This window comes from Protomyctophum bolini, assembly GCF_963924005.1.
Source record: "Protomyctophum bolini genome assembly, chromosome: 5".
In the NCBI taxonomy this organism is placed as follows: Eukaryota; Metazoa; Chordata; class Actinopteri; order Myctophiformes; family Myctophidae; genus Protomyctophum; species Protomyctophum bolini.
The window spans coordinates 36,409,455-36,435,551 of record NC_137866.1 but is presented as its reverse complement, the minus strand read 5'-3'; the positions used below and the strand labels follow the sequence as shown (position 1 = coordinate 36,435,551).

At 41.3% G+C, this 26,097-nt stretch overlaps 3 protein-coding genes across 3 annotated transcripts; 2 read left to right on the top strand and 1 right to left on the bottom strand.

Annotated features, from left to right (window-relative positions):
• The first annotated feature begins 271 nt into the window (after positions 1 to 271).
• Positions 272 to 3,394, top strand: LOC308316212 (tumor necrosis factor receptor superfamily member 6B-like). Its single transcript, XM_080764682.1, has 4 exons — positions 272 to 322; positions 590 to 983; positions 1,603 to 1,785; positions 2,003 to 3,394. The coding sequence occupies exons 1-4, from the start codon at positions 302 to 304 to the stop codon at positions 2,257 to 2,259; spliced, it is 855 nt and encodes a 284-aa protein (XP_080620808.1). The 5' UTR covers positions 272 to 301; the 3' UTR covers positions 2,260 to 3,394.
• A 3,000-nt stretch (positions 3,395 to 6,394) lies between these two features.
• Positions 6,395 to 7,552, top strand: LOC308315099 (ELAV-like protein 1; the record flags this gene model as incomplete). The annotated part of the gene is made up of 1 exon (XM_080762928.1): positions 6,395 to 7,552. One exon carries the CDS (start codon positions 6,395 to 6,397, stop codon positions 7,550 to 7,552), a length of 1,158 nt encoding a protein of 385 aa, XP_080619054.1.
• Positions 7,553 to 9,676: 2,124 nt separating this feature from the next.
• LOC308315910 (uncharacterized protein) lies at positions 9,677 to 25,929 on the bottom strand. Its single transcript, XM_080764177.1, has 18 exons — positions 25,819 to 25,929; positions 24,593 to 24,785; positions 24,293 to 24,397; positions 23,518 to 23,725; positions 23,297 to 23,355; positions 22,820 to 22,991; positions 22,418 to 22,537; positions 21,221 to 21,645; positions 20,227 to 20,398; positions 20,005 to 20,124; positions 18,432 to 18,947; positions 17,518 to 18,087; positions 16,989 to 17,128; positions 15,733 to 15,937; positions 11,240 to 11,344; positions 10,847 to 11,034; positions 10,595 to 10,736; positions 9,677 to 10,352 (listed from the first exon to the last, which is right to left on the bottom strand). The coding sequence occupies exons 1-18, from the start codon at positions 25,896 to 25,898 to the stop codon at positions 9,685 to 9,687; spliced, it is 4,188 nt and encodes a 1,395-aa protein (XP_080620303.1). The 5' UTR covers positions 25,899 to 25,929; the 3' UTR covers positions 9,677 to 9,684.
• Between the last annotated feature and the right edge of the window lie 168 nt (positions 25,930 to 26,097).

The window sequence follows — 26,097 nt, the reverse complement described above, 5'->3', positions numbered from 1 at the left end:
TGCACAGACTGCACACGAGGGTCCGGCCGGGTGCATAAGAGGAAACAACTGTTCCATGACAGGTGTAACTGGCGTCACGATGTGAATTGTATAAATGGTTTGTTTTGATTGATAGTATTAGTAAGTAGCCAGCCTAGTAACGCTATAGGGATTCCCTTAGTCATAATAGCTCTTTCACTATTGGGGGTGGGGGGGGGGGTTAACTGGCAATGACTCATGCAGTCATTCTCTATCGCCCATCTATATAAACCCGAGGAGCGCATATTGTGCAGCAGCAGGAAAATACCACTTCGAATAGAAAATGCATCTAATATTGCATGAGGTGAGTAGGATATGTATTTATAAAATGTATATTTAATTGTATAGCCTATCTATTTATTAATTATTATTTATTTATTTATTTATTTATTTATTTATTTATTTATTTATTTATTTATTTATTTATTTATTTATTTATTTATTTATTTATTTATTTATTATTATTCGGATTAGACTAGGCCTACTAGGTCTAGCTGGTATAGACTGTATAGGCTATATGCCAGCTATTGAACGGTATAGTTTAACTGTTTTATTCATGCCTTTTCTCTAGTTACTCTGCCTGTCGGTGGTGCTCTTACCTGTCGCGCTGTGCAGCACCATTGTGAGAAGCGCAACAACTCCCACCTACACACGCACGGACGAGGTGACCGGAGAGAACCTCGTGTGCGACATGTGTCCCCCGGGACAATATCTACTCGCGCACTGCTCCAGGACCAGCAAGACCCAGTGCGGCCCCTGTCCGGAGAACCACTTCACCGAGATCTGGAATTACATCGACCGCTGCCAGTACTGCAGTCGCTTCTGCGCCGCGTACGAGCAGGAGAGCGCGCCGTGCACCCGGACACACAACAGAGACTGTCAGTGCAGAGCCGGATACTACAGCAGACACGACACCTGCTTCAGACACCGCAAGTGTCCGGCTGGGGAAGGTGTCACACATATTGGTAAGTGTATAGTGTAGGGTAGGCTAGACTCAGAGTGTAGTGTAGGGTTAAGGTTAACCTTCGTAACCACTCACCAGGCTTGTAGGGTAGCCGGATACTACAGCAGACGAATCGAAAAGTTTGTGCTGTCTTTCCCTTGGTTACACATAAGTCACATGGAATTGATTAGTTTTTGAGTATTTAAACACAGCCTAATTGTAAAGACTATTGCCTATAAATTGTAAGCTGGTGATATCAAATCACACTGCATTGACCCTTTTCATTTCAAGGACCTCCATCATATATCATATCATATATGCTTAGCCCATGGCCCACATTTGACATATTTCTGAGACCTGATCTGAGTACATTTTTATTGTTTATATGATTTTGTCCAATAGTCTTGGTCCATAATTCTTTAACCAGTATGTTTTTTTGGACATTCATTCATTAATGTGTCTTTCAATTTGGTGTTTGATTGATTTATTGTTTTCTATAGTGTCTTCTACTCTATGTTCTGCAACAACACAATCTATGCCAGCTCAAGGCAACATTTCATATTTTCTTGTTTTCTTTAGTTTCATAGGGTATATCATATGTATATTATACACATAACAATCGTATTGATTTTATACCACAGGTGCAACACACCATGACGTAATGTGTGTCCCATGCCAAGAGGGTTTCTTCTCCTCTGAGTCCTCTTCCACTAAACCCTGTCAGAAGATGAGAGAGTGCCAAGCAAACAGCACCACTATACCTGGTAACGCCATGCATGATGTCTTCTGCTCTCACTGCAAGAATGGAACCAAAACAGTGCAAGGTCAGAATAGAACCCATGCAGTACCCACCCTTATTAGGTTTTTTGTGTGTTTTATAGGATCACATTCAAGCTGCTGAGAAAACATCAAATTTGCACAGATCTGGAGAACTTGAAATCTTACCATAATACATGATTTTATGTTATTCTCTAGTATTGTTATTCTATCTATACGGTACCACATGTAATTTAACAAATGTTTCCACATCTTTTCATGTAGAACGAGACTTGTGTGACAGGGAGTTAATGAAGTTCGTGACCATGCAGATCTTACCACAAAGGAAGGAGAAAAGACTACGCACGATGCTGAAGAGAAAGACGAGACTTCACGAACAAAATCCTTCTACTCTGGACCTCTTGAGCCGCTTAAAAGAGTTGTTACCCACAGATGTGTCTTTTTCGGATGAAGTCCTCACCATCCTGGGGGATGTCATCCTTCCGGGTTTAGAACGGAAAGTGAGACAGCGGTTTGTGTGACATCAAACTCACTCAATGGTAAAAAATAAATAAAATAGAAATGCACTCTCTCGAGATGCCAACTTGCGCCTTGCACACAATGGCATGGTGCAAGTACTGCTACTAACTAATGTCCAGACCATTTCAACTGCTGTTCTAAATCCTTCAGAAGCATTATTGACCTTTTACCAACCTTGAAACGTACCTTAGTTACGTCACCAATCCGTCAGCCAATAAAGGACCACGTACATATACATACATACCTTAGTTACGTCATCAAGAACGGTGGTCCCTTATTGGCCAGTGGACTACACTGACATACCCAGCCGATTGCAGTACTTGCGCAAAAAACTATGTTCAAGCCTGGAGGGAAGAAAAATAAATGAATCACTCCATTCTCCTCTCCTGGAGTGGATGAGAAGAAAGTATAACAGTACAAACCAAACGGATTCACTATTACTATTTATGTTCTTAGGAAAGAGAAATAAAACCTTTGCCATGAAATAGCTAGCAGGGGTCAAACACAACGTCAGGGAGGAAGTCAGCGATGATGTGTCTTGCAGTGCTTTCAGTTTAAATTTGAAAGCATCATTTAACCAGTGGCTGCTGTGATATTAGTTTATTTTTATTTATTGTATTTGTTCTTAGTTTTATACTACTACCTTTTTTATGTATCAAATGTATGCTTTGTCCTTGATTTTCAAGTTGGCAGAGAGTTGTTAAATCACCGAGCTAGGTAAAACAGCCTTCGGTTTTAGCGCTTCCTTTACCTGGAATCAATTCCAATGCCCTTTAAAAATGGACCTCACTGGGGCAATTTAAAAACGTGCTGCTAATCTTGTTGTTCTAAATTGTCACTGTTTTTCTCTGTTCTTTGATTGTTTGTTTTTTTACAATAACTTGTTTTATCTATTTTCAATATTATTACACTGTTGCCTTTTCTAATCTCGGCATCATTGAAAATGAGGGCTCTGCCCTCAATGTATTTCATAGAAAATAAATAAAGGTTGAATGAATGAACACAGCATATCAAATTGCCTATGTAACAGAGTTTAGTGGGTTCCACTTGCTCCATCAGTAATGACATTTCTTATTGGTTAGTGGGCGGCACCCATTGAATAACACTGGTGTCCACGTTTAGAGTGGTGTCAGTCTAACATGATGCCCATGGTAAGATGTGTACTGTACACTATATTTCCAACAAGAGTCTGTATGTTTACTGTGATACTGTGATGAATATTAGTTGTTCTAAACATGCTAAATGTACCAACATTAAGTGGTGATGTTTTGTATTATTTTGACATACTAAACTGTAAACTCTATATAAAAACATGCTCTTGGTCACTGTTAATTCTATTATAGACGTGCTGAGGATTGGGTGTGTTACACAGACAGAAACTGACCAGATACGTCTGTGTATTTACCAGGTACATTGTGTTGTTATTTCTTTGAAATCTGTGTTGTATGTTTATTGAGTGGTGTCAGTCTAACATGAGACATGCCCATGACGTGCTGAGGATTGGGTGTGTTACACAGACAGAAACTGACCAGATAGTCAGATACGTCTGTATTTACCAGATTAAACTGTCAACAAAGAGTGAAGTCGTCCGGAACTTCATTATTCCACAACGCAGATCACACTAAAACTGTAAAACTGTCTCCATAACAGTATGCATATGACATAAGATAAGACAAATGTTATCCCTCTGATATACAATAACACTTTTATATCCATTCACTGTTGCATAGGGCTTCTTGCGTTGATTATGTTCGACTCTGTAAGGTACTTAAGCAGGGAAGTTTCCCTGGAATACCCATGATGAACTCAACGTGCTGCAACATGACATGTCGGGGCACAACAAACGTGTAGTCTAGGGATAAACAACAGTTCCCCATAGATATTTAACAAGCTATAGCTCAGATGTCATGATGTTCTGAGTACTTCCCCTTCCAGTCAACGTACAGCTAAAAGTCAATTCAGGTGCTGCTTTTGCTTAAGGGGAGACAATCAATCAGGTGTACTGTAGATTTGAGACAAGTCAAATTGGAAAATCAGTACCTGTGCCTTGACGGACCATGCATGTCTTCATGTCACCATGAGTCAGCTATTACCAAAAATAAGGAGTTCCCAATGCAGCTACACCCAAATATGGAGTGTGTTGTCTAACCTCAATGTGTTGTCATGGCATCAGCAAACAAATCAGTGTAGGTGCATATACAGTATGGGCACAAAAGGGGGCATGCGCATGCCCATATGTGGTAATATATACGGATGAATTCAGTGATCTCTCCATGTACACTATGGGCATAAAAGGGATACATACTGACAGTTACAGAGATCTCCATATATTATCATAAAAGGGACACGGACAGACGGGTACAATAGGTACTCTGACAAAGCCCTTGGCACTATGACTCAGACATAATTATTGTTCGGTCTCGGATCGGTGGTGTAACGCAGTGATACTCAACCTCAGGCCCGCGGGCCACATCAGGCCCGCGGGACCATTATGACTGGCCCACCAATGAAAATCTTAAAAAAAGAAGAAAAAAAAATCTGGAAAATGAAATAAAAATAAATAAATCTGAATGAAGTTATCTTTAATTACATTATTATAAGTAATACTATTAGAGTTGTACTATTACTCGAACGAAAATAAAAGCTTGGGGGGGGAGATGCAATGCAAATGAAAGACATATACTGTGTATCCCTATTCCCTGACATAATTTTATAGCTAAACGGACAGAATTCTATTTTATTTGAATGATGAAACCCAGCTGCCATTAATAGTTGGAAATGGAAATGGAAATGGAAATTGCGGAAATGGAAATTGAGGAAATTGTAATTGCGGAAATGGTGGAAATGGAAATTGCGGAAATGCGGAAATGGAAATTGTGGAAATTGCGGAAATTGCGGAAATGGAAATTGAGGAAATTGCGGAAATGGAAATTGCGGAAATTGCGGAAATTCTGACCTGCGTTAAAAAATTCAAGTTGAAAGCTTCAGGTTGTTTTGGCTGAGCAGCTAAGGCAGGAACCCATGCCTTCATAATGGAACTTGAGATATACAGTAGATAGTCATTTCACATGCACTGAAGGGCGTCACACAGAAACCAACTACTACAGCCTCTCATGATATCCTGAAACTGAAAGGCCCAATCTCAATTCCATTCATGCTGTCTCGTGATACCAACCCACCACCTGTCAAAAGCCAAGCCATAGACAAAAGCTGCATTCCAAAATACAGTTGGTATGATAGTCACAGTTAACCCATGAAGGTATCCTCCACCCTCTATAGACAGTTGTACTTTAGATTCCAGTGCCTATACTGTATAGTAGTCACTGGAGTTCTTCAAATTCATATAATGTGCCCATGTCTCCATCGTTATGTCATTGTTTTGGCATCATGCATGTGTGAAAGGAACAGGGGGCATAGGTTACCATTAGGCAAGGTATAGGCAATGCATGGGGCCACAAGAATCAGGGGGCCACTGTGAGAGTTTCCAAATAATTAAGCCACATGTCCAGTGTAAAATCAAAGTTTAAAAGGGCAAATACTAACATTTATTTAAGTTTGCCCCTGCCATTGATCAGATTCATAACATATTCTAGGTTAATTTGACCTAAAGTGTGGACGTGAATTAAAGAGACACAACTTCATCTTCATTATGTACTCCAAACTGTGGTGCGTGCACCCCTTGTTGTGCGTGAACACCCTCTAGGGGGTGCGTGATATAAAAAGGGTAATGGCGGTTTTATGGTGTTATTTAACACAAACAGGCAAATCCGGTAAACACCGCTGTAAGATGATGTATAGAGCCTCTGCGGGAGTATACAGCAGCTGCATGTATCTCAGTGCAGTGACATTCTGTGATTATTTTCCATAATTAAATTTAAAAATGTATAATTTTTGGACAAATACAACCATACTGTGCATTGGGGGTGTGTCAGCTAGGTCAGGAGGTAACAGGGGGTGCACGGTCAAAAAAAGGTTTGGGGACCACTGCTGTAGATAAATAGACAATGCATCTCAGCCAATCACAATGCGGGGTCAGAACTAACTGTGACGTCACTGCCAATATAAAAACTGCTTATGGAGCAGCTAATATTGAATTACGTTCTCATAGTTATACTTGAACTTTGTTTTGATTTAGTAATGAGAGAAATAGGAAGAGAAAGAGACACGAGCTGTTGCGAATCCAACACGACAAGGGGCTTCGAGAAAGATTGCAGGAGGACCAACCTGATAATCAATTACCTGCCTCAGAGCACATCGGATGAGGAGCTGAGGATTCTATTCAGCAGCATAGGAGTGGTGCAAACCGCCAAGGTCATTAGGGACAAAGACAAAGGTCACAGTTTGCAGTACGGGTTTGTAAACTTCATTAACCCTTGTGATGCGGCCAGAGCTATCCAGACATTGAATAGGCAAAGGTTGCACTTCAAAGTCATCAAGGTGTCCTATGCGCGCCCCAGCTCAGAAGCAATTCAGGATGCCAACATATACATCAGCGGCCTGCCCAAGACCATGACCCTGAAAGATGTAGAACAGATGTTCTCCCCTTACGGGCGGATTATCAACTCCTACATGCTCGTCGATGAGGCGGGCAAGTCCCGTGGGGCGGCGTTTATTCGCTTTGACAAGCGCATTGAGGCGGAGGAGGCCACCCAACAGCTGAACGGCCAGAAGCCTCCCGGAGCATCGAAGAAGATCAGGATTTCAAAACCCATCCTGTGCATGGGCCCCGACGTGAAGGCCAACAAGGCTGCCGCCGCCGCTGCTGCTCAGCGGGAAGACAACCAGTGCCCCCATGTGAAGCCTGACGTCACCTCTCTCCCCAAGCAGCACCAGGCTGCCACAGACAAGGTGCCACGCATCTTCATCTACAATCTGAGCCAGGACACCGACGAGGAACAACTCCGGCAGATGTTCGGAGCCTTTGGCACTGTCACTGACGTCAAGGTGATCAGAGATTTCCACACCAACAAATGCAGGGGATTGGCTTTTGTTACAATGGTGAACTATGAAGAGGCTATCGACGCCATTGCCAAACTCAACGGGCGTAGTGTCGGAGACAAAATCCTTCAAGTTTCCTTCAAAGTTGAAGAGAGGGATAGAGAAAGAGATATGGGCAACCACACGTCAGACACTGATCTCAGAGAGATCCAAGTGTCCTCCAAGACTGGAAAAATAGGGAGTGACACTGACGATGACCTGATGAGAGATGAACACAATGACAACCGTCCACCAGAATGTCATTGCCGAGATAGGGCCGTATATGCACCTGATGATAAGCATCTGTGGAAGCGTTAATGCATCCGTGTGCATCAAAACAACCACAGCTGGAAAACAACTGGCTTCCGGGCCGGAGATTTTAGCTCCATGTGATGCCCATGTGGTCTAGACCTAGTGAGTTATTTTTACTTAATCAAAACAACCCAACTGCAGGAATGCACAATAGAAAACGTGATTTATGAACATTAATTAATACGTAACTGTGATAGGCCTATCTGTTTTTGTTTAGTCTTTTGTTGCCTGATGTATAGGCTATATACCGGTATACTACTTGTGTTTTGTCAAGTTATTTCTACTTCGTCAAAACAAATTATGAAAATTGCGAACAATGGAGATAGTTTGTTTTTGTTTTCAACTTTATTATTTCTTCTGTTTAAAGATCACACTCCCAAATACATGTTCTTTGTTAGATTTTGTGAGAGGAGGGCACCACAAACACCTTAGGCACCCAAACGGTGTCGCCCTGGTCCTGTGGCCCTGGCCCCGAGAATCAGTGGATGTGAGGATTATCAAAGACCATGGACTGTTTCAGCTGCTCTACACTGCTGCAGATGCTGTTCAGTGTATTGTGTTTAGCTATATCCTTATAATAGATTTTACTCCAAACAGTAGTTTAATGCTGACCTAGAATCATGGCTCCACTTGAATCCCAATTGGTCTTTATATCTTAATTTGTTCCTGGCTGGCCTTCCCTCGGGGTTTCAGACAGCTCCCTTCCTCAGTTTGTTTCTGTGTTTCTGTGTCTGTATCCCTGGCCCCCTCCTTCTTGTGTTATTAGGAATTGTTGTACCTGTATATGTAGTGAATAGTATTTATTGTATTGTTGTTTATTGCACTGTTGTTTGTCTAGGCTTTTGAGTGTTGAATCTTTTAAATGGACCAATGGAAATAAGCCTATGGCTTTTTTGTGATTTTATCCATTTTGGCGATTTAAAATTGTTGCACTGTATTTGTGTAACACGGTTTACTGTATTAATATTAAAATTCTGTTCAATTCAAGTTGTAACATTACAACAGTAAGGGTAAGATTTGTTACTTTACGGCACCCTCTTCTGGAAATCACACATTATTACAGTAATCTCCAAAAGAGCACTGGTATTAACTGTACCAATGCATTGTTCTCATCTTTAGTCTTTTTCTTAACTTATGCACCAAAGCTCCTCCCCTGTAACTTTAAACTTATACAACAGTTTATTGTTCCCTTCTTTTGAACATTTATTCAAGCTATTCACTAATGTTTTACTGAACGTCCATAACGTTTTTGTCTCAGTCCACTATAAACGTGAGGACGCACCTGTTGCTTTGCACTCTCCACACTTTTGTATGTGTTTTCCAGAGGTCTATAAGCCTATGTTGAACTCTACGCTGTCCGCATATACTGTATCATCTGATTAACATTCAGCAGCATTTTCCATTCACATCTCAAACCTTTTAATGTTAAAACAAAATCTGCCTAACGATGATGTCACTGGTGGACGGATTTCTGAACTGCCCACACAACCCTCCTATGAGAAACAGACTCATAGAGTAGAAAAAGATTGTGCCATTTTATCATGATTATTAGTGAGGACCTAGTATATGAAGATAGGTTGAAAAGTGGTCCTTTAAATATTTTCTTATTCCCCCACATGCCAAATTGACCTAACCTGACTCCGCCAGATGGGGCAGCAGAGAGTACACATGGGTTCCCCCCTCTCCTGCTGGGGGGGGGGGGGCCCTGGGTACTCTCTGCTGCTTCAGGTTCAAATTGACCCAAAATGATACGCATACAGTAGTGCACTGCTACCTGGTGTATTAAATGATGTACTATGATCAACTAGAGCTTTGTACACAAATTTCCAACACTTGCATACTTAAATTAATTCGTAATTTATTAATGGACAATTTTAGAAACTTGCCATGTAGTGAAACTGTTTTGTATCATTACTTTAATTAACAGTTTTATTTTTGTTTTTGGTCCATTCTCAACTATTTGTTCAACCTCCACAGTCCACATCATCTACAGTAGTAACTTGTAAACACCATGAAAGACATTTCAATTGTAATGAAAACTCTAGCCCCGATACGTTCCCTCAGTCCCTACGCTCCTTCTGTAGCTCATTCTGTAGCGTAGGGACTGAGGGAACGTATCGGGGCCATGAAAACTCCAGCTACGAAGTGATGAAGCGATAACTGCACATCAGGCTGGTCTGCGATGCTGCAGATGGCTGCTGTTCCTCCATTGTGCGCTTGCTGATGAGTGCAGCTGTCTCCTTGTTCAGCCTCATATTTCTGTGATGCAAGACATTTCTCAACAGAAACATGTAGGTTTCTGATGCCGTGTCATTCAGGAAATAATCAGCTTCTCTCATGTGATCAAAAAACTGTTCCACCACCTGTGTGTTGAGGAGCGGAGCCAGCTGTGGCACCAAACTCACACGTCGCAGAACGTCCTTTGGGTCACTCTCTCTTTCATGGAATCCGTTACTTAGAACATAACGTTCTGAAGAGCCTGTGCATGGATGACAGTCCACGTCAGGAGGATTCTTTCTTTCTGACAGCCAAGGAAGATTGACATGGATTCTCCCCTCTTTGGCATCTCGGATGATTTCTGGAGTCGGGTGCAACAGCTGACCCTCATGTGGAGTGAAGGGGATGCGCTCTGGTTGTCTCCAGTTGGTGTGCCTGGCTAGGTCTCTTGCAAAGTCGTACACACAAACATTCGGAATGTGCTGCCATGACAGAAGGAGATCCGCAAAGTCCCGAGGGCTTTCTCCCTTGAGCAGAACCTTCAAGCTGTAGACAATGCCACATGGGCAAAGTAGAGCTGCCCAGCCTCCTGGAAAAAACATTTTTAACATGAATAGACACATACTATAACCACATAGTATAGAACCCTCGCATCCCAAATCTGGGCCTGTCATAGGTGAACATTCTACAAAACGCGTTCCATATATTTTTGGAAAATAGATTTGGTGTAGAGGGAAAAAAGGAGGCCAAATAGAGACCCCAGCTGGTCAACGAATAAAAAGTATATGTTTAAAATTAAAGCACATAATGTTCAGTGGTGGAAAATAATACCTGATGCACCCCAGATCTTTTCAAATACTTTATTATAGGTTGCTCTTGAGCGCATCCCATCCTTCAGTCGCAGAACGAGGTCCAATATCGAGCCAGTGGTGTCCAGGCCACACTCCTTACAGAGCATTCGAGCTACCTCAACCTGGTTGATAAGAGCATACGCGTTAAATTTCAATGGCGTTTAAGTTTAATTTCTTTACATTTTCACGATTGTAAATGGGGATAACGCAGAGCGTGCATAATGTTCACTACCTCCTGATTCATGAGCTCATCTACAAGGTGATTCTCTGTCACGTGCAGTTCTGCCTCTTTATCAGGAGCTGCGTGAAGCTTGTGGAATTCAGTGTTCAATACAACCGAAGACCTCCTGGTCTTGGGACCAATCCATGGAGCCCAGGATTCAAAGGATGGTGGGACCTTGAAAGGATTCTCTTCATTACCTTAATGCAACAGAAAGAACAATGTTCAGTGAAGTCAACTGTAATCTCTTTAGTCACCAATACCGCATGATCAATTGAAAAAAAAATTTATCTCAGATCTCAATTTAACACATTAGTTCATATAATGATTGGACCCTATCTTCTCCTGTGATTGTGTAATTCATTTAATAACAGTTATGGTGCAAATCAGTATTGTACTACTTACTAATAAGAAACCCTCTGGCAATCATATGTTTGGTAACAGAGTCCCAAAAGTCCTCGATGTGCACTTCTCCCTTGAAGCTCTCAGGTGGTGCTTTCAGGTCAGTCTCTACAAATACCAAAATGATATCATTAACATGACCACCACACAGAAATGCAATGCCATTTGTGCCCCATATGAAAACTCAATAGATTGCACGTCTTTCTCAACAATGGAAAGGTTGTGGTGATTGGCGAGCTTACACTTATTTTTGTTTTCTAATGCCTATAGTAAAAGGTAACTCAACCACATGAACCAGTCCTATTCTGGGCATGTCATAACTAAAACGTGAAAACAGACAAACACCTGGCAGACATAGATTAATAAAAAAAAACAGGCCAGATACAAATAAAAAATTGCTGAATTGTGCTACATTTTGAGCTTGTAGCTATTTCTGCTATTGAAAAACAACAATTAAGAATATAGAGTTAAAGCAACACTATGTAACTTTTCTCTTCTACCCCGGATTTGAACCTGGATCCTGCTTAAGTGCTGACATTTTTACCATTGAGATAATAGAGACAGCCTGCTTGCTCAGGGGATAAAAAAATACAAATAGTCCAAACAAGCCCAAAGTCGCTTATAATAAGCAGAAATGGCAACACTTCAGGTGTGGTTACTGCAGGTGTGCTTGGGGCTGGACAACAGGTGTGTGGCATTAGGTCAATTCGACTGAAGGAGCATTCAGTTCTAATAAGACAGAACACACAGGTCCAGGGAGCAGAGCTGTGCTAAGGCTGCTAGAGATGGCTCTAGAACTGGCTTTGAGGTATGTTATTTAACTTAAATGTATTGTAGGTATGTTTGTTAAAGTATTAAATAGTTCCATATTGATAGTGTTTGTTCAGTAATGGGGGGGATACCACTTTTATCCAAACAGGAGAGAGAAAGCACACAGGATAAACGAGTGAAATTGGTGAAAGTTGTTGACACAAATAATTTAGCAGACACAATTTGAACTGAAAGACTTAACCCAAGCTGATAAATGGGTACTCTTTTGGCTGAAATGTGCAACCCACTTGAATGTTGTTTTCTTTATGCTGACGGCTATGGCCGTGTTTAGCCCAAGGAGTGTATTCTTGCAAAACTAATGCTTGGAATGGATTCAGAATCATGAAAACCCCTAGTTGGACACATCACATGCTACTTAAAGCATAATGACATTTATATAATTTTGCCTTATATTGGTGTTAATGGTACCCCAACTTTCAGCAGCTGTTAACTTCCCTTAGGGTGGCTGGATAGAAACCAATGTGGGATATGTTAGACATGCACCTTTACAAACACATTGAAGAAAATTCCTGGTATTCCCAGATTTGTAAATATTTTGACAATATTCTCTGACTATTAGGGGATGTTGCTAACTTGCTGCTAACCAGCTGTCAATGGAACTGACTCCCGAGGTTTTGTTTATTTCAGTTGTAATCTGTACTTTAACTATTGTCAAGTTCCTTATTAGTGATACTTTAAATATGATGGAATTGATACTGGAATTGAAGCTAATGGGGGCGTTCTCTAACCAGAATAGTTTTGGGAAAACTCAACCTTCCCCCATATTTCCATGTTTTCTGTTTCAGGGTGTCCTGGATGTGTTTTCTGCTGGTCAGCATTGGATTCTGCTACCGTCTGCCAACAGAAGGTAGTATATTTCCCAGTTTGCATGCAGTGGTTCCCAAAGGGTCCTGAAATTATTTTGGGGGACCCCATGAGATGATTATCTCATGGAGCGTAATATGCAACATTGCTTTCTCACTCAACAGTAAACAAACGACATATTAGTATAAGTGTGTACAGGGTGCACATTTCTGAAGTTACAATTAACTTGAGACTTTTTTAATACTGGCCTTTTTAATTGGCAATATTGTGAAAGTAGCCACTCTACAAGGCATGAGCTTGTAGATCAACTATTTTCACAATATTTATCTGTGGAACGGAGTCAAAATGTAATGTCTCAACTCCTACAATTCCAAGTGCTTGTCGGGGCGTTGGGGTTATTTTTGGGCGGATTGCAGCCTGAAAAGTTTGGGAACCCTTGCCCAGATCAGTAATGTTTAACCTCTGTTCACAGGAGGCTCTTCTCAACCCACCAACCAGATTCTTCCTCACAGCTTCCCTAAACAGCCACATTATTCGGAAGCAGCCCCCCAGCCTTCACGTCACATCCCCAGACCAGTAACCCACACCGTCTATCTCCTTGCCCCTGTTGTTGCGTCCACTTACTGGTACTGTAAACAACCTTACTGGTACTGTAAACGGCCTGCTAGTGTCTACCCACCTGCAGAGCCTGCTAGCTTCTACCCAACTGTAGAGCCTGATGAGTCTACTAGAGTCTACCCACCTGCAGAGCCTGATGAGCCTGCTAGCGTCTACCCACCTGTAGAACCTGAGCCTGCCAGCTTCTACCCATTTACCCCCTATGATGAATACAGGAACTGGGACTGGTGGTCCTATTACTGGTATGATTATTACCCAGAACTGGTGGCTCATCGTGCACCAGAAGTAAGCCCTGCTGTTTCTACGGAAGATGAGGCAAGCCCTGCTGTTTCTACGGAAGATGAGGCAAGCCCTGCTGTTTCTACGGAAGAGACAGTCCCAGATTATGCTAATTTACCCCCACGCCCCCCAGATCGCCACCATGGTCACGGCTCCCTGGCTCCAGAGACAGTCCCAGTCCCAGATCATGCTAATGTACTCCCACAAGACCACCATGGTCAAGGTAATCGAACAGATTACTCTAACTCACCCCCAATGCCCCCAGGTCACAGACATGGTCAAGGCTCCCTGGCTGGTACTCAGCCACACCGATGGTCTGGTACTCGAGTCCCAGTCCCACTCCCAGATCATGCTAATTTACTCCCACGAAACCCCCATGGTCAAGGCTCCCCGGCTGGTACTCTAACAGATTACTCTAACTCACCCCCAATGCCCTCAGGTCACAGACATGGTCAAGGCTCCCCGGCTGGTACTCTAACAGATTACTCTAACTCACCCCCAATGCCCTCAGGTCACAGACATGGTCAAGGCTCCCCGGCTGGTACTCTAACAGATTACTCTAACTCACCCCCAATGCCCTCAGGTCACAGACATGGTCAAGGCTCCCTGGCTGGTACTCGGCCACACCGATGGTCTGGTACTCGAGTCCCAGTCCCACTCCCAGATCATGCTAATTTACTCCCACGAAACCCCCATGGTCAAGGCTCCCCGGCTGGTACTCTAACAGATTACTCTAACTCACCCCCAATGCCCTCAGGTCACAGACATGGTCAAGGCTCCCTGGCTGGTACTCGGCCACACCGATGGTCTGGTAATCGACCAGCTGCGTCTTAAACACGATGACACTGGTTCCGAAGCAAGCCTTGCTGTCTCTACATAACATGCTCCTCCAATCTCAGATTTCACCCCCACAGCCCTTGGATTACACTCATGGTCCTGAGTTCCTAGCTGGCACGTACTGTACCAACTGAGCACATAGTCAACATCAACTACTACGATTCTGGATCTGACACGGCCGTAAACCTCATCACGTAAGCATAATCTCTGCTGTATATTCTGCTGCCAGATGCTAGGCCAGTCATAATTATTAAACATTGTCTAATCACAATTTCATTGAGATCTCTGAATATTTTTTTTACATGATCATGTTGAGACATTACTATTTTAAATGGTAGTTAATTAATGTTTTAATAGTGGAAATGGCTGATCTTCAAGCTAAGCTAGCGGAAATGGCTTGGCAATTGACAAAACGCACTTAAATTGTCACTTTAAACGATTTGTATGTTACTGTTGGTTATTATGATAAAGTAAAAATGATGGTGACGCAACCCTAACCTCACTGTCTCTACAGAATATGCTGCCGACATCCCAGATGTATCTGCATTGCCTGCTCAGCCCTCGTACTACATTCATGGACCACAGTCCCTGGCTGGACCCATCTGAGAACACCGTGAACCTCCATTACTATCTGGATCTGGTGTTGTCTCTGTGGCAGAACCCTCTGCAACGCTCCCTGAGCCACCATTCCATGTGTGGTGATGATTCTGCCAGAAAATATCAATTGTTTTCATAAATAAAAGTGCTTGTAGTTTTCTCTTTTAAATCCAAAGACCTGAGCTCTTTTATTTTTCTTCTTGTTTTAGCATGGTTGGTTTGCCATGGGAATGTGTGAACTGTTTCGCTACAATCCGGTACAATACAACAACGGTGCTGGAGATGAGCTGCTCGCAGACAGACTGACACATGGACAGTGCAAAACATCGTCTCTGACATGCCTTTGGCCTTGATGGAGATGCCAGGTTTAAAGTGGTTAAAATATTTTATCAGTATTGGGGGGGGGGGGGGGGGGAAGTACTGATACTACAAATAATAAAATCACTTTTTGTATATATTGCAATAATGTGAGTTTAACAAAATCCCAAGGCAAACATGGACTTGAGCAACACCATTTTGGACAACAGTACCTGACATGTTGAACACTCCTTTTTTGTGGAGATCCATGATGACAACTGGTGGATGGTCCCCACAGCCCACACAGTTGTAACTGTAGACATGATTGGAAAGTGCCTCAAAATGCAGATATGCATGACTAATCGATTCGGCCGAGGGGAACTGCATTTTTGTGAGGTACTCCAGAGTCTGAAGAAGACTTCCAATAGATTGATTGTTCTGGAAATTTCAACAGACATTTAGCATGCATGGATTAAAGCAAATTGAAATCACACAAATTCTTATTTTTGTTAGTCCTAATTTGTGAAATTAGCCCCCACACAATAGCGCTGCCTGTGTTTCATAAACATGTCACAATATGTAAAAGCATGATGTTTTGGTACTACCAATTGAAAAATTGGCATTAAAAGGCTTTAACCTTTGCTTTTATGAAATATCAGATCATTAGGGTTTTCTGGAAGATATGGAAGACTTATTGTATTGCTAGTTTCACTTCAAATATTCTTTAATCTTAATGTCTAATGACAAAGTAGCGCATGTATTTTCAGTGCGTGACATAATTGCAGAAGACATGCTGGCTCCTAGGGAATCCAAATGACTGAAATCAGTTGTGGCGACTGAGAACTTCACTCTGCTCTCTTTGGAAATGTAAGCGATTGTGTTTTTAGGTTAAAACAAAAAAATCTTTGTTAAAAGGTTAAATCACTGGTCTAGTTTTTCATGTGTCTGAGGTGACGGTACTCCTTTAGACACCCTGAAATCGTTTGTGTAATGGTGTATTAACTTTGTATTTAGGGTTTCTTCATTTTCAGGCGGGTGACCAATCTCATTCTCAACCAATCAGGAGATTTATCAGCTTCAATTTTATAGTGTTCCAGTTCCAATTTTGTCAGCTCATTTCTTTGTGCGATCACTTCCAATTTCACTAGTTTATCCTTTATCCGGTGTGAGTTCTCTCTCCTGATTGGGAAAAAATTGGTATCCAGATCATAAAATGTATATTTTCCTTTTTACCCTACCTCTCTCCACCTCTTTAAACAAAATACGTTTCAAATTTTATCCAATGAGAGAGAACCCCACAAAGATTATGACCGTTTATTCGTTTATTCATTTCATAACTTCCAACTACACTTCACTCTCCTGATTGGACGAAACTGGTATCCCTACCAGAAAATGTATTTTCAGTTTGAGGTGATTGGAGACTCCTGTTATTGAACAAACACTCTGGTAAATAGAGGTAAATGCAGCAGAAGGTAAAGAAAATACTAACCTGAAGATGAGCCCTCAAAAACAAACAAAAGTGAAGACCAAGAAGTATGCTGTCATTGAAATTATGTAGTCCATCTTCAAACTGCTGATAGCGGTAAAACATACCGCACTTGCAACACATTTTGCAGTATGTAGATATGTCTGAAAGAAAAGGGCAATATTTTACTGACACTGCTGTGAAATGTTTTCATATTTACACGTAGGGTTTTATTTGTGAAATAAAACGACAAAAAACAATACCTGTATACAGTACTTCTTTGCACATAAAACAAAGAATAGCAATCTACAAGCTCACAATGTATTGTGAGTTTCCCCCATTTATTTTTATTATAATACAAAATATATTTGAAACATTTCTAGAATTGCCCAAATAGGGACATCGGGGTTAACATGAGACAAACATTTAGGAAATCCACAAATTTAATTCTGTCTGACCAGAAGCAGGAATAAAACATATCCTGTCAAAATGTCAAATGTCAAAAGCATCCCCCCCCCCCCCTGTCCCCCCAAGCTAATCGGAACCTGCTTACCTTCAATAATGCCATCAGCAGTGACAATTTTGGCTTTGGAAGTTATGAGAATGGGGTCAGTCAGGGGACCTGCTCCAGGACAGACAGAGCACAGGTTCTCAGGTGGAATCAAGGACTTTGGATAATGGGTCATACGCCGAAGTTCCTCAGGTAATGTTGCTGGCAGCTTCTTGCAGTTGAATGTATATTCCACCATTCGTTTCATCAGATCACCTTTAGGAGGGTAGATTGCTCCTGCCAGACCGGTGGTTACTACATTGTCTGTGTGCTCTGTCCATCTCACCCGCTTGAAGATGTCCAGATCTGTGCTGTCCAGGGGCTCGCTTCTCTTGTAGGATGCCGGTGTGATGTCCATAATATTGCTTTTTGAATGTTTCCTCTGCAAATGCTTTTTCAAATTTTTGGCATTCATTGTGAGACCACACTGGAGACAGAGGACTGACTTCACTTTAGATCTTACTTGTGACACATTCTCTTTTGAGGCTGTCTCTTCCGACTCGTCCCAAGCTGGCTCGTCCCAGACTGGCTCATCCATTGGCTCGTCATCTGGCTCGTCTAAATCTGTCTCACCTAATCAAAATAAATCAATTTGATTTATTTAGCACAATACAACAACTAACTTCAACAGGCAGTATTTGAGAGCATTATGCCTTAAAGAGATCTTAGGTCTTTGAGGATATACAGTACATCTCATACACTACATGCAACTTAGGTCATAGGTAAAAGGTAAACTTATAGGTTTAGGATAATACTGACACAAAAAAGGCCACCAATATTTGAAGGCTTTCTTAAATAGCACCCAATGCGCTTAAAACTAGATGGGTGTTATCATGAGTGCAAATCTCCACCAGCAGGCCTGTCCGACTAATACCAATGTATGCAATTACATTTCACCAATATTTTGATCATTTCACCTTCGGGAGGGTGGATTGTTTGATCCATTTTCCAGCCGTCCCGATCTGTGGTTACTGCACCCTCTGTATGCAACACTGGCTCTGTCCACCTTGCCCGCTTGAGGATATCTGGATTTATGCCGTCCATGGGCTCGCTTCTTTTGCAGGATGTTGGTGCGATGGCCATAATCTTGTTTTCTGAATGTTTCCTCTGCAAATGCTTCTTCAAATTCTTTGCTCTCATCGTGAGACCACACTGGGGACAGCAGACTGACTTCACTTTAGAACTTCCTACTTGTGACACCTTCGCTTTTGATGTTGGATCTTCCGAGGGCGGCTTGTCCATTGACTCATCCACTGACTCATCAAATTCTGGCTCGTCCAAAGCTGACTCATCAATTGGCTCATTCCAGACTGGCTCATCCAAGGATGGCTTGTCCATTGACTTGTCCAAAGCTTGCTCATCCAAGGATGTCTTGTCCAAGGATGGTTCATTCATTGGCTCGTCCAATACTGGCATGTCCAAGGATTGCTCACCTAATCAAAAATAAATACCTTTCATGAGCAAATACTGTACACCACAATACAACAAGTCCAACTCAGTGGGTGGTATTTAATAGAGCCTTAAAGTACAGAGGGGTTTAATAAAACAAGTTCCTGTGGTAAAAAACAAGTTATGACTGGGGGCAAATCAAAACAGCATTTTTCTGAAATAGCCAGCCCTTTTGTTAGAGATCTGAAATGACCAGTAACTAGACCGGTGCCCCGGCTGTAGAGCACCGAGTCGGTAACAATGGAAGTTGGAGATCCATGCCCCACCCGGCTATGCAATATCCGTTGTATCCGTGTCAGAGTACCCGTTCCACCCATCTGTCTGTCCTTTTTATGCCCATATATGGAGTTCTGTGTCAGGCATGCCCAAATATGAAAAGTTGTGATGTCAGGCCAGCTGGATATATGGAGATATAGTGGTTATCAGATCCAGAGCAGAAGCCTTTTGTGGACAACTGTGGGTCTTCTACCTAGTACTACCTGTCACGGGGCAACCCGTGCCCTACAAACACACATGGAACGGTTTCCTATAACATGCAAGGACTATTGTTTTATTTATTGAAATTGTAATCACTGATTGGGTAGTTGTCTCTCCTGCACTGCTGGTGGCATTTCCCTTGATGAGGAATGGGCCAAGTGCTGTGCAGGAGAGGGGTGTTTCTCCTTATGCTTTTGAGTAATTGTCATTGAGTTTTCATTCTTTTTCATGTTTAATTGTAACACATTATTGAGAATGTTTAGGTTACTGTTTATTCAAGGTGGTTGGAAGTATTTATATTAGTGAAGTATTTGAGAAGAAATGTGCTAATTGAGTCTGTGCCCAGTGGTAGGATCCACTCCTATTTAAAGGATGCTGCAGGGACAGGCTAGTTAGTTAGAAGTGGGCAATGACACAGGTAACATCCCTGAGGGAGAGCTACAGGGCCTTGTGTGATCAGGGTACAGCCTGAAGAGAGCTCTTATCCAGTTGGGTTTTGTTCGTAGTGCTATCAAAGAGTAGTACAGCACGTGGCCGAATCTCTCAAGAAAGACAAAATCATACCTTGACATTTTGTCAAGTGGTTAATGATGCCATCTCTCCGGGAATATGTTAAGGTGCAGTACACACAGTGGAAGTGTGCATTTGGCACACACGGCAAATGGCATTTGTAGATGTCATAACCTGGACAAAGGACAAAATAAGCAAAATTGTATTGTACCCATGTTTTTGTCATACATACTATATACTGTATATGCTACATAGCAGATGAGAAGCCTTACAAACCTTTATGATGTACAGCTCTTTTTTTGTGTGACAACAGATGGTTTTTGCACGCGCTGTGCTTTGTGGGTTTAAACGTATCTGGAGTGCAGAATGGACAATGGTACTTATTGCAGCACTGAACACACTTCTGGAGAGGTGGCAGTACACCATGTTGTTGCACTGTAATGTGAAGCTGGACAAAAGAGAACAGAAATTAATATTCTACACCAGGAGTATGTTAAAATAAGCAATAACTGGCAGTCACTGGTAGATCAATAGGTGCCAGACAGACCAAGAACAAAGCCCTTGTTTTGAATACGGTATCTTGATTTCTGCCGTCCATTGGCTCAATTCTTTTTCAGGATTGATTTATTGAAAATTGTATTCACAGTTTGTAGAATGGGTACAGTTCAAACGAAAGCTACGAGGATAAAACCTGAAAAAGCACTAAGACTTGTTTACATCAGGATCCTCCATTTTTCAATTCATCAGAACATTTAAAGACAGTTAAAAAAAGGGAAAACATTTACAGTATGGAAAAATAGGGGGGTGGGACTGAGCCGTTTTGAAGTCTAGGGATTCACATTTCTTAATGGCTGTTTGTAGGGCGTTCCACAATTTAGTGGCATAGAAGCTAAATTAATTTAACCCCTTGTTTGAGCCGAAATCTGGGTTGCACATGGTTTGTTGAACTCCCTCTGGTGGTGTGATTGTGGACTTTGTTGACATTAATGAAGTATTTTGACATGGTACATGGGTATCTTAGCGAATCATGTAGACCAGGCCCATTGCAAGTTGCTGTACTCTGTCGCCAACCCTAAGCCATTCCAGCCTATCAAAATGGGCAGAGAGGTGGGTTCTGTAAGTAAGGCCAAGTAGTAGCCTGACCAGTTTGTTTTGGGATGTCTGGAGCCTTGTTTTAAGGGCATTGTTTTAAGGTTGTTGGTGTGATGGCCATAATCTTGTTTTCTGAATGTTTCCCCTGCAAATGTTTCTTAAATGTTTTTGCTCTCACCGTGAGTTTACGCTGAGGACAGCAGACTGACTTCACTTTAGATCTTCTTACTTGTGACACCTTCACTTTTGAGGTTCCCTCTTCAGAGGACGACTTGTCCACTGGCTTGTCCAAAGCTGGCTCGTCCACTGGCTCATCCAAGGATGGCTTGACCATTGACTCATCCGAGGATGGCTTGACCATTGACTCGTCCACTGGCTCATCCAAGGATGGCTTGACCATTGACTCGTCCACTGGCTCATCCGAGGATGGCTTGTCCACTGACTCATCAAATTCTGGCTCGTCCAAAGCTGACTCATCAATTGGCTCATTCCAGACTGGCTCATCCAAGGACGGCTTGTCCATTGACTTGTCCAAAGCTTGCTCATCCAAGGATGGCTTGTCCAAGGATGGTTCATTCATTGGCTCGTCCAAGGATTGCTCACCTAATCAAAATAAATACCTTTCATGATCAAATATTGTACACCACAATACAACAATTCCAACTCAGTGGGCGGTATTTGATAGAGGGGTTTAATAAAACAAGTCCCTGTGGTAAAAACTAGTTATGACTGGGAGGCAAATCAAAACAGCTTGTTAATTACATCTTTTTCTTTTGATATCAAGACAGCCCTGTATTAGGCCATCTTAGTTTTGGTGCGAACTTTGTCGAGTATCAGCACTCTAAACTCTGTAATGGGCTGTCCACAGAAAGCATTTTTCGAGTGGTGGAGGGCTTTGGATAGTGTACCAAGCGAGATGCCTCAATGTTTGCCGCTTGTGGGCCCGTCACTCCAACCTTCTGTGTAGTGTAGAAGACACATATCTCCTGGAAATGCTTGCTATTTCCATATTTTCAGTTCAAGAAAACTAGTATGTTAAACCTATTATTACCTAATATTATATCATATTTGCTATAGTCATCATGGATTTGTATCGTAAATGCAGATCTAGGTTGCATTAGTTGTGGTCCAGTGTAAGCTACAAGTCAAATCATGCTAACAGCAGTGCCTGGAAGGAGAGCTCACAGACGGGGAGGAGAAATACAGACTGCACATCTCGAGCAGCTTGGCCGTAAACACATCTACAATGCTTGTTTAAAACGTATCAATGCTAGTTTAAATTAAAACTTATCAATATTGTTTAAAATAAATTAGGCTGACTCATCCAAGGCTCGCCATTCTATGGCTGAATCTCGGGAGAAAGACAAAATCATACCTTGACATTTTGTCAAGTGGTTAATGATGCCATCTCTCCGGGAATATGTTAAGGTGCAGTACACACAGTGAAAGTGTGAATTTGGCACACATTGTAAATGGCATTTGTAGATGTCATAACCTGCAAAAAAAGACAAAATAAGCAAGGGAAATTTATTATTTGTATAGCATTTCAACAAGGGAACTCAAAGTGCTTTTACATGAAACATTAATAAGACACAGCATTGAGAGCAATACAATAAAATAAATAATAAATCATGAAAAGGGGTAAATAAATGTTTTGCTGGATTGGTCTTGATTCAGAAATTGGAAAATAATTTAAAATTGTTTGTTTATATTGTACCCATGTTTTGTCATACATACTGTATAGGCTACATAGCAGAGCATGAGAAGCCATACAAACCTTTATGATGTACAGCTCTTTTTTTGTGTGACAACAGATGGTTTTTGCACGCACTGTGCTTTGTGGGTTTAAATGTATCTGGAGTGCAGAATGGACAATGGTACTTATTGCAGCACTGAACACACTTCTGGAGAGGTGGCAGTACACCATGTTGTTGCACTGTAATGTGAAGCTGGACAAGAGATCAGAAATCAATATTCTACACCAGTATGATAAAATCAGCAATGACTGGCAGTCACTGGTAGAACAATAGGTGCCAGACAGACACAGAACAAAGCCCTTGTTTTGACTAAGACTGGTAACAGTTTATAATGGTGACATTAATTGATATTAACTAATGTAGTTGTTAATATGAATTACTTATGTAGTATTTTGCCAAAGCATTTTAAAACATTAACAAATGGGCACAGCTCTAAGAACTGAGTTACTGCTGTCCAAATAAATTACAAGTAAATGTTTAATTTCAGTGCGGTTTACCTTTGTGCCCATCCCCTCAGTTTTGATTATTCTTTCTCTTGGCTTATATGTAGGCCTTCCTGTAATCCGATATTATCAGTGTGGAAAAGCAAGCTACAAGTTATTTATGAAACCAACAAAACATAATATAATAAAATTGTGGAATAAACATATTACACATTGTGTGTAAAATATTAACAGCATTGAATGACAGATTCACGCACGCACGCAGTACAACCAACCAGAGTAGAAGTCAAACTTCTGCTGCAGTTCCTCTGTTAGCAGATCTTTGTGTTTTAAATCCTGTAGCAGGGATTTCACTGTCTTCCGATGCCTTCTTTCCCGATCCATGGCAGTTCTTAAGTCCCGCTGCAATTCCAACACCTTCTCCTGAGTCTCAGTTAACTTTGTTGTCATTTCTTTAACTGGGCCAAGGGCATACTTGTGATCCTGAAAAGAAATTATTAGTGATTATTTTTTTTGTCCAAATAAGTGTTAGATAATTGCTAGTGTTCAGTAGCAGGGGTCTCCCTGTCTATCCAGCTCTTTAGTAAAGAGAAAACATATTTCCAGGTTGGGATACCAATTTTAAGTACAATTCAAAGTGATTAAACAAGTTTAAAAAAACCGATATAAGCCCAGCATCCTGAAATGCAGTGTTTAACCCATTCTGAGCATTATGTTCTACTTTAGCTATTGAAATATAGCAGATCTACAAGCTCATAGCGTGGCACAGAGTGCTGCGCTAGTGCGCTACGAGCTTGTAAGTCTGCTATTTTTGAAAGTTCTTGAAAATGTGGCTCAAATCTTTGAATATATATTCTTTCAGAGCGAACGTTTTAACTCAAATCTTTGCTTCTGAGAGGTTCCTGGAACAACATATTTTCAGATGGGGGTCGGTGGCCAAATACATATAATTTTTGGGGTCCTTGACATGAAATATTAAGAACCACTGATACAGAAACATAGAAGACATTTTTTAAATTTCAACATTGTTTAAAAACCGTGTTCACTCACTGGGGTGGACTCCTCCAGCTCCTCTGATGGCTGATCCAGACTATCTGGATTTTCTGCAGGTGATTTCTGCAACGTCCTGCTCAACCTGGAGGTACCACTGGGCACCTAAAACCAAATACATAATGGCTCACATAATCACATTTAAGATTTAAGTCCATTTCTAACAGTGCATAATAGTTAATATTTACCATCATTACAAAATGATTACATCATTACAGAATAGAAGGCACAACACAGAACCGTGAAAATATGTAAAGACTAAAGAAAAAGTGTCATTTAACAATCTCCAATGACACTAACTTTGCAAAGATGGTCAGGAAATATAATAATGGAGGGGACCACTCCTTCCTTTAAACGAGTTGTCTGTCCAGTCCTGTCAAAGTCTTCTGACTTGAAATGACAGCTGCAGACGACTGAACAGTCCTTTGGCTCGAAGTCTCTTCTCCTCAGTGCTGCGGCCCATGCCTTCCTTTTAACTTGGTCTTTTGGGAACCTTACACAAAAAACAGTTCCATCTGAACAATGCTACAATTCAGGCACATTATGCTACTAGGTTAACTATTACTGTATGTGAAAATAAGTGCAGAGTAATAACCATAATTTAGGACTAACATAACACAATAATTGTTATTGTCAATAACACATACATACAGCAGGGGTCGGAAACCTTTTTGACATGAAGACAAGTGCCATGTTTTAATTTTCTTGAGTCAGTGTTATCTGTTATGATACCACATCGAAATTAAATATTTCCAACTGATATTGATTGTCCATGGGCTATACAAAACAATCTTTATTTCTTATTTAGAAATGTGTTCTTTGATGTAATAATAATTAGACTTAACCCAAATCTATCCCAGACTAATTCCCAGTCCCCATGTCACAGTTAGGAGTTTGAATGATTATGAGCAGGACTTTTTTGAATACTTAATTAAAAAATATATATACATATGCCAGTGCTGATCACCCTATACCTGCTGGAATTAGAAAATATCTTCCAAGATGGAATCCCTGCTTGGCCAGGAGATGACCAATGATGTGATTATGATCTTAATGCAGTGCTACTTGTCAAGCAGCAGGTGTCAGGCATACATTTCTCAAAGGAGGTATAGGGAATGGGATACCATCTCCAACCACTGCAGTTGTGCTACTATATTACATTAATAATAATAATAATAATAATAATAATAATAATAATAATAATAGGCTGTACTTGTATTATATTAATTCATTCTGATGGTACGTTTATATTAGTTATAACTTATAGACGACATCATTATTGTTCATTCATTGTTCACTCATTCAGAGCCAGACAGCCAGTTTAGATCATCTAAGTTCATTATTGTATGATGTTTAGTCTAAACCCTTCCTCTTCTGTGTTTCATTATGCTGTTCTCAGTTTCCCTCTTGGGAGGTTTGTTGTTTTACCTTATCTCAAAACTTGTCCTTATTTAATTTGTCCGACATAATCTTGTGATATGTAATTCAAACAGTGGAATGTTGCAGCATAGTACAACTTTTGTCACCTGTGAAATGTGATTCCCTGTTGCTTGGTCTCTGCGGTCCTTTCGTTGGAACATCCAACGGCAGCACAGAAGTCTGGCATGATGGTTCTGCTCTGCTCTGCTCACAACAACCACACGACCCCGGACTCCGGACTCCGGAGCAAGATGGCCGACGGCGCGCGAGCATGCGAACGTGCGCGCGAGGGTGACTGTCACGCAGTGTGGTCGGCAAAGTACTCACAAGTAAAAGTACTCTTTATGCCGAAATGTTTTCAAAGTTCAAACTGTATAAAAAATAAT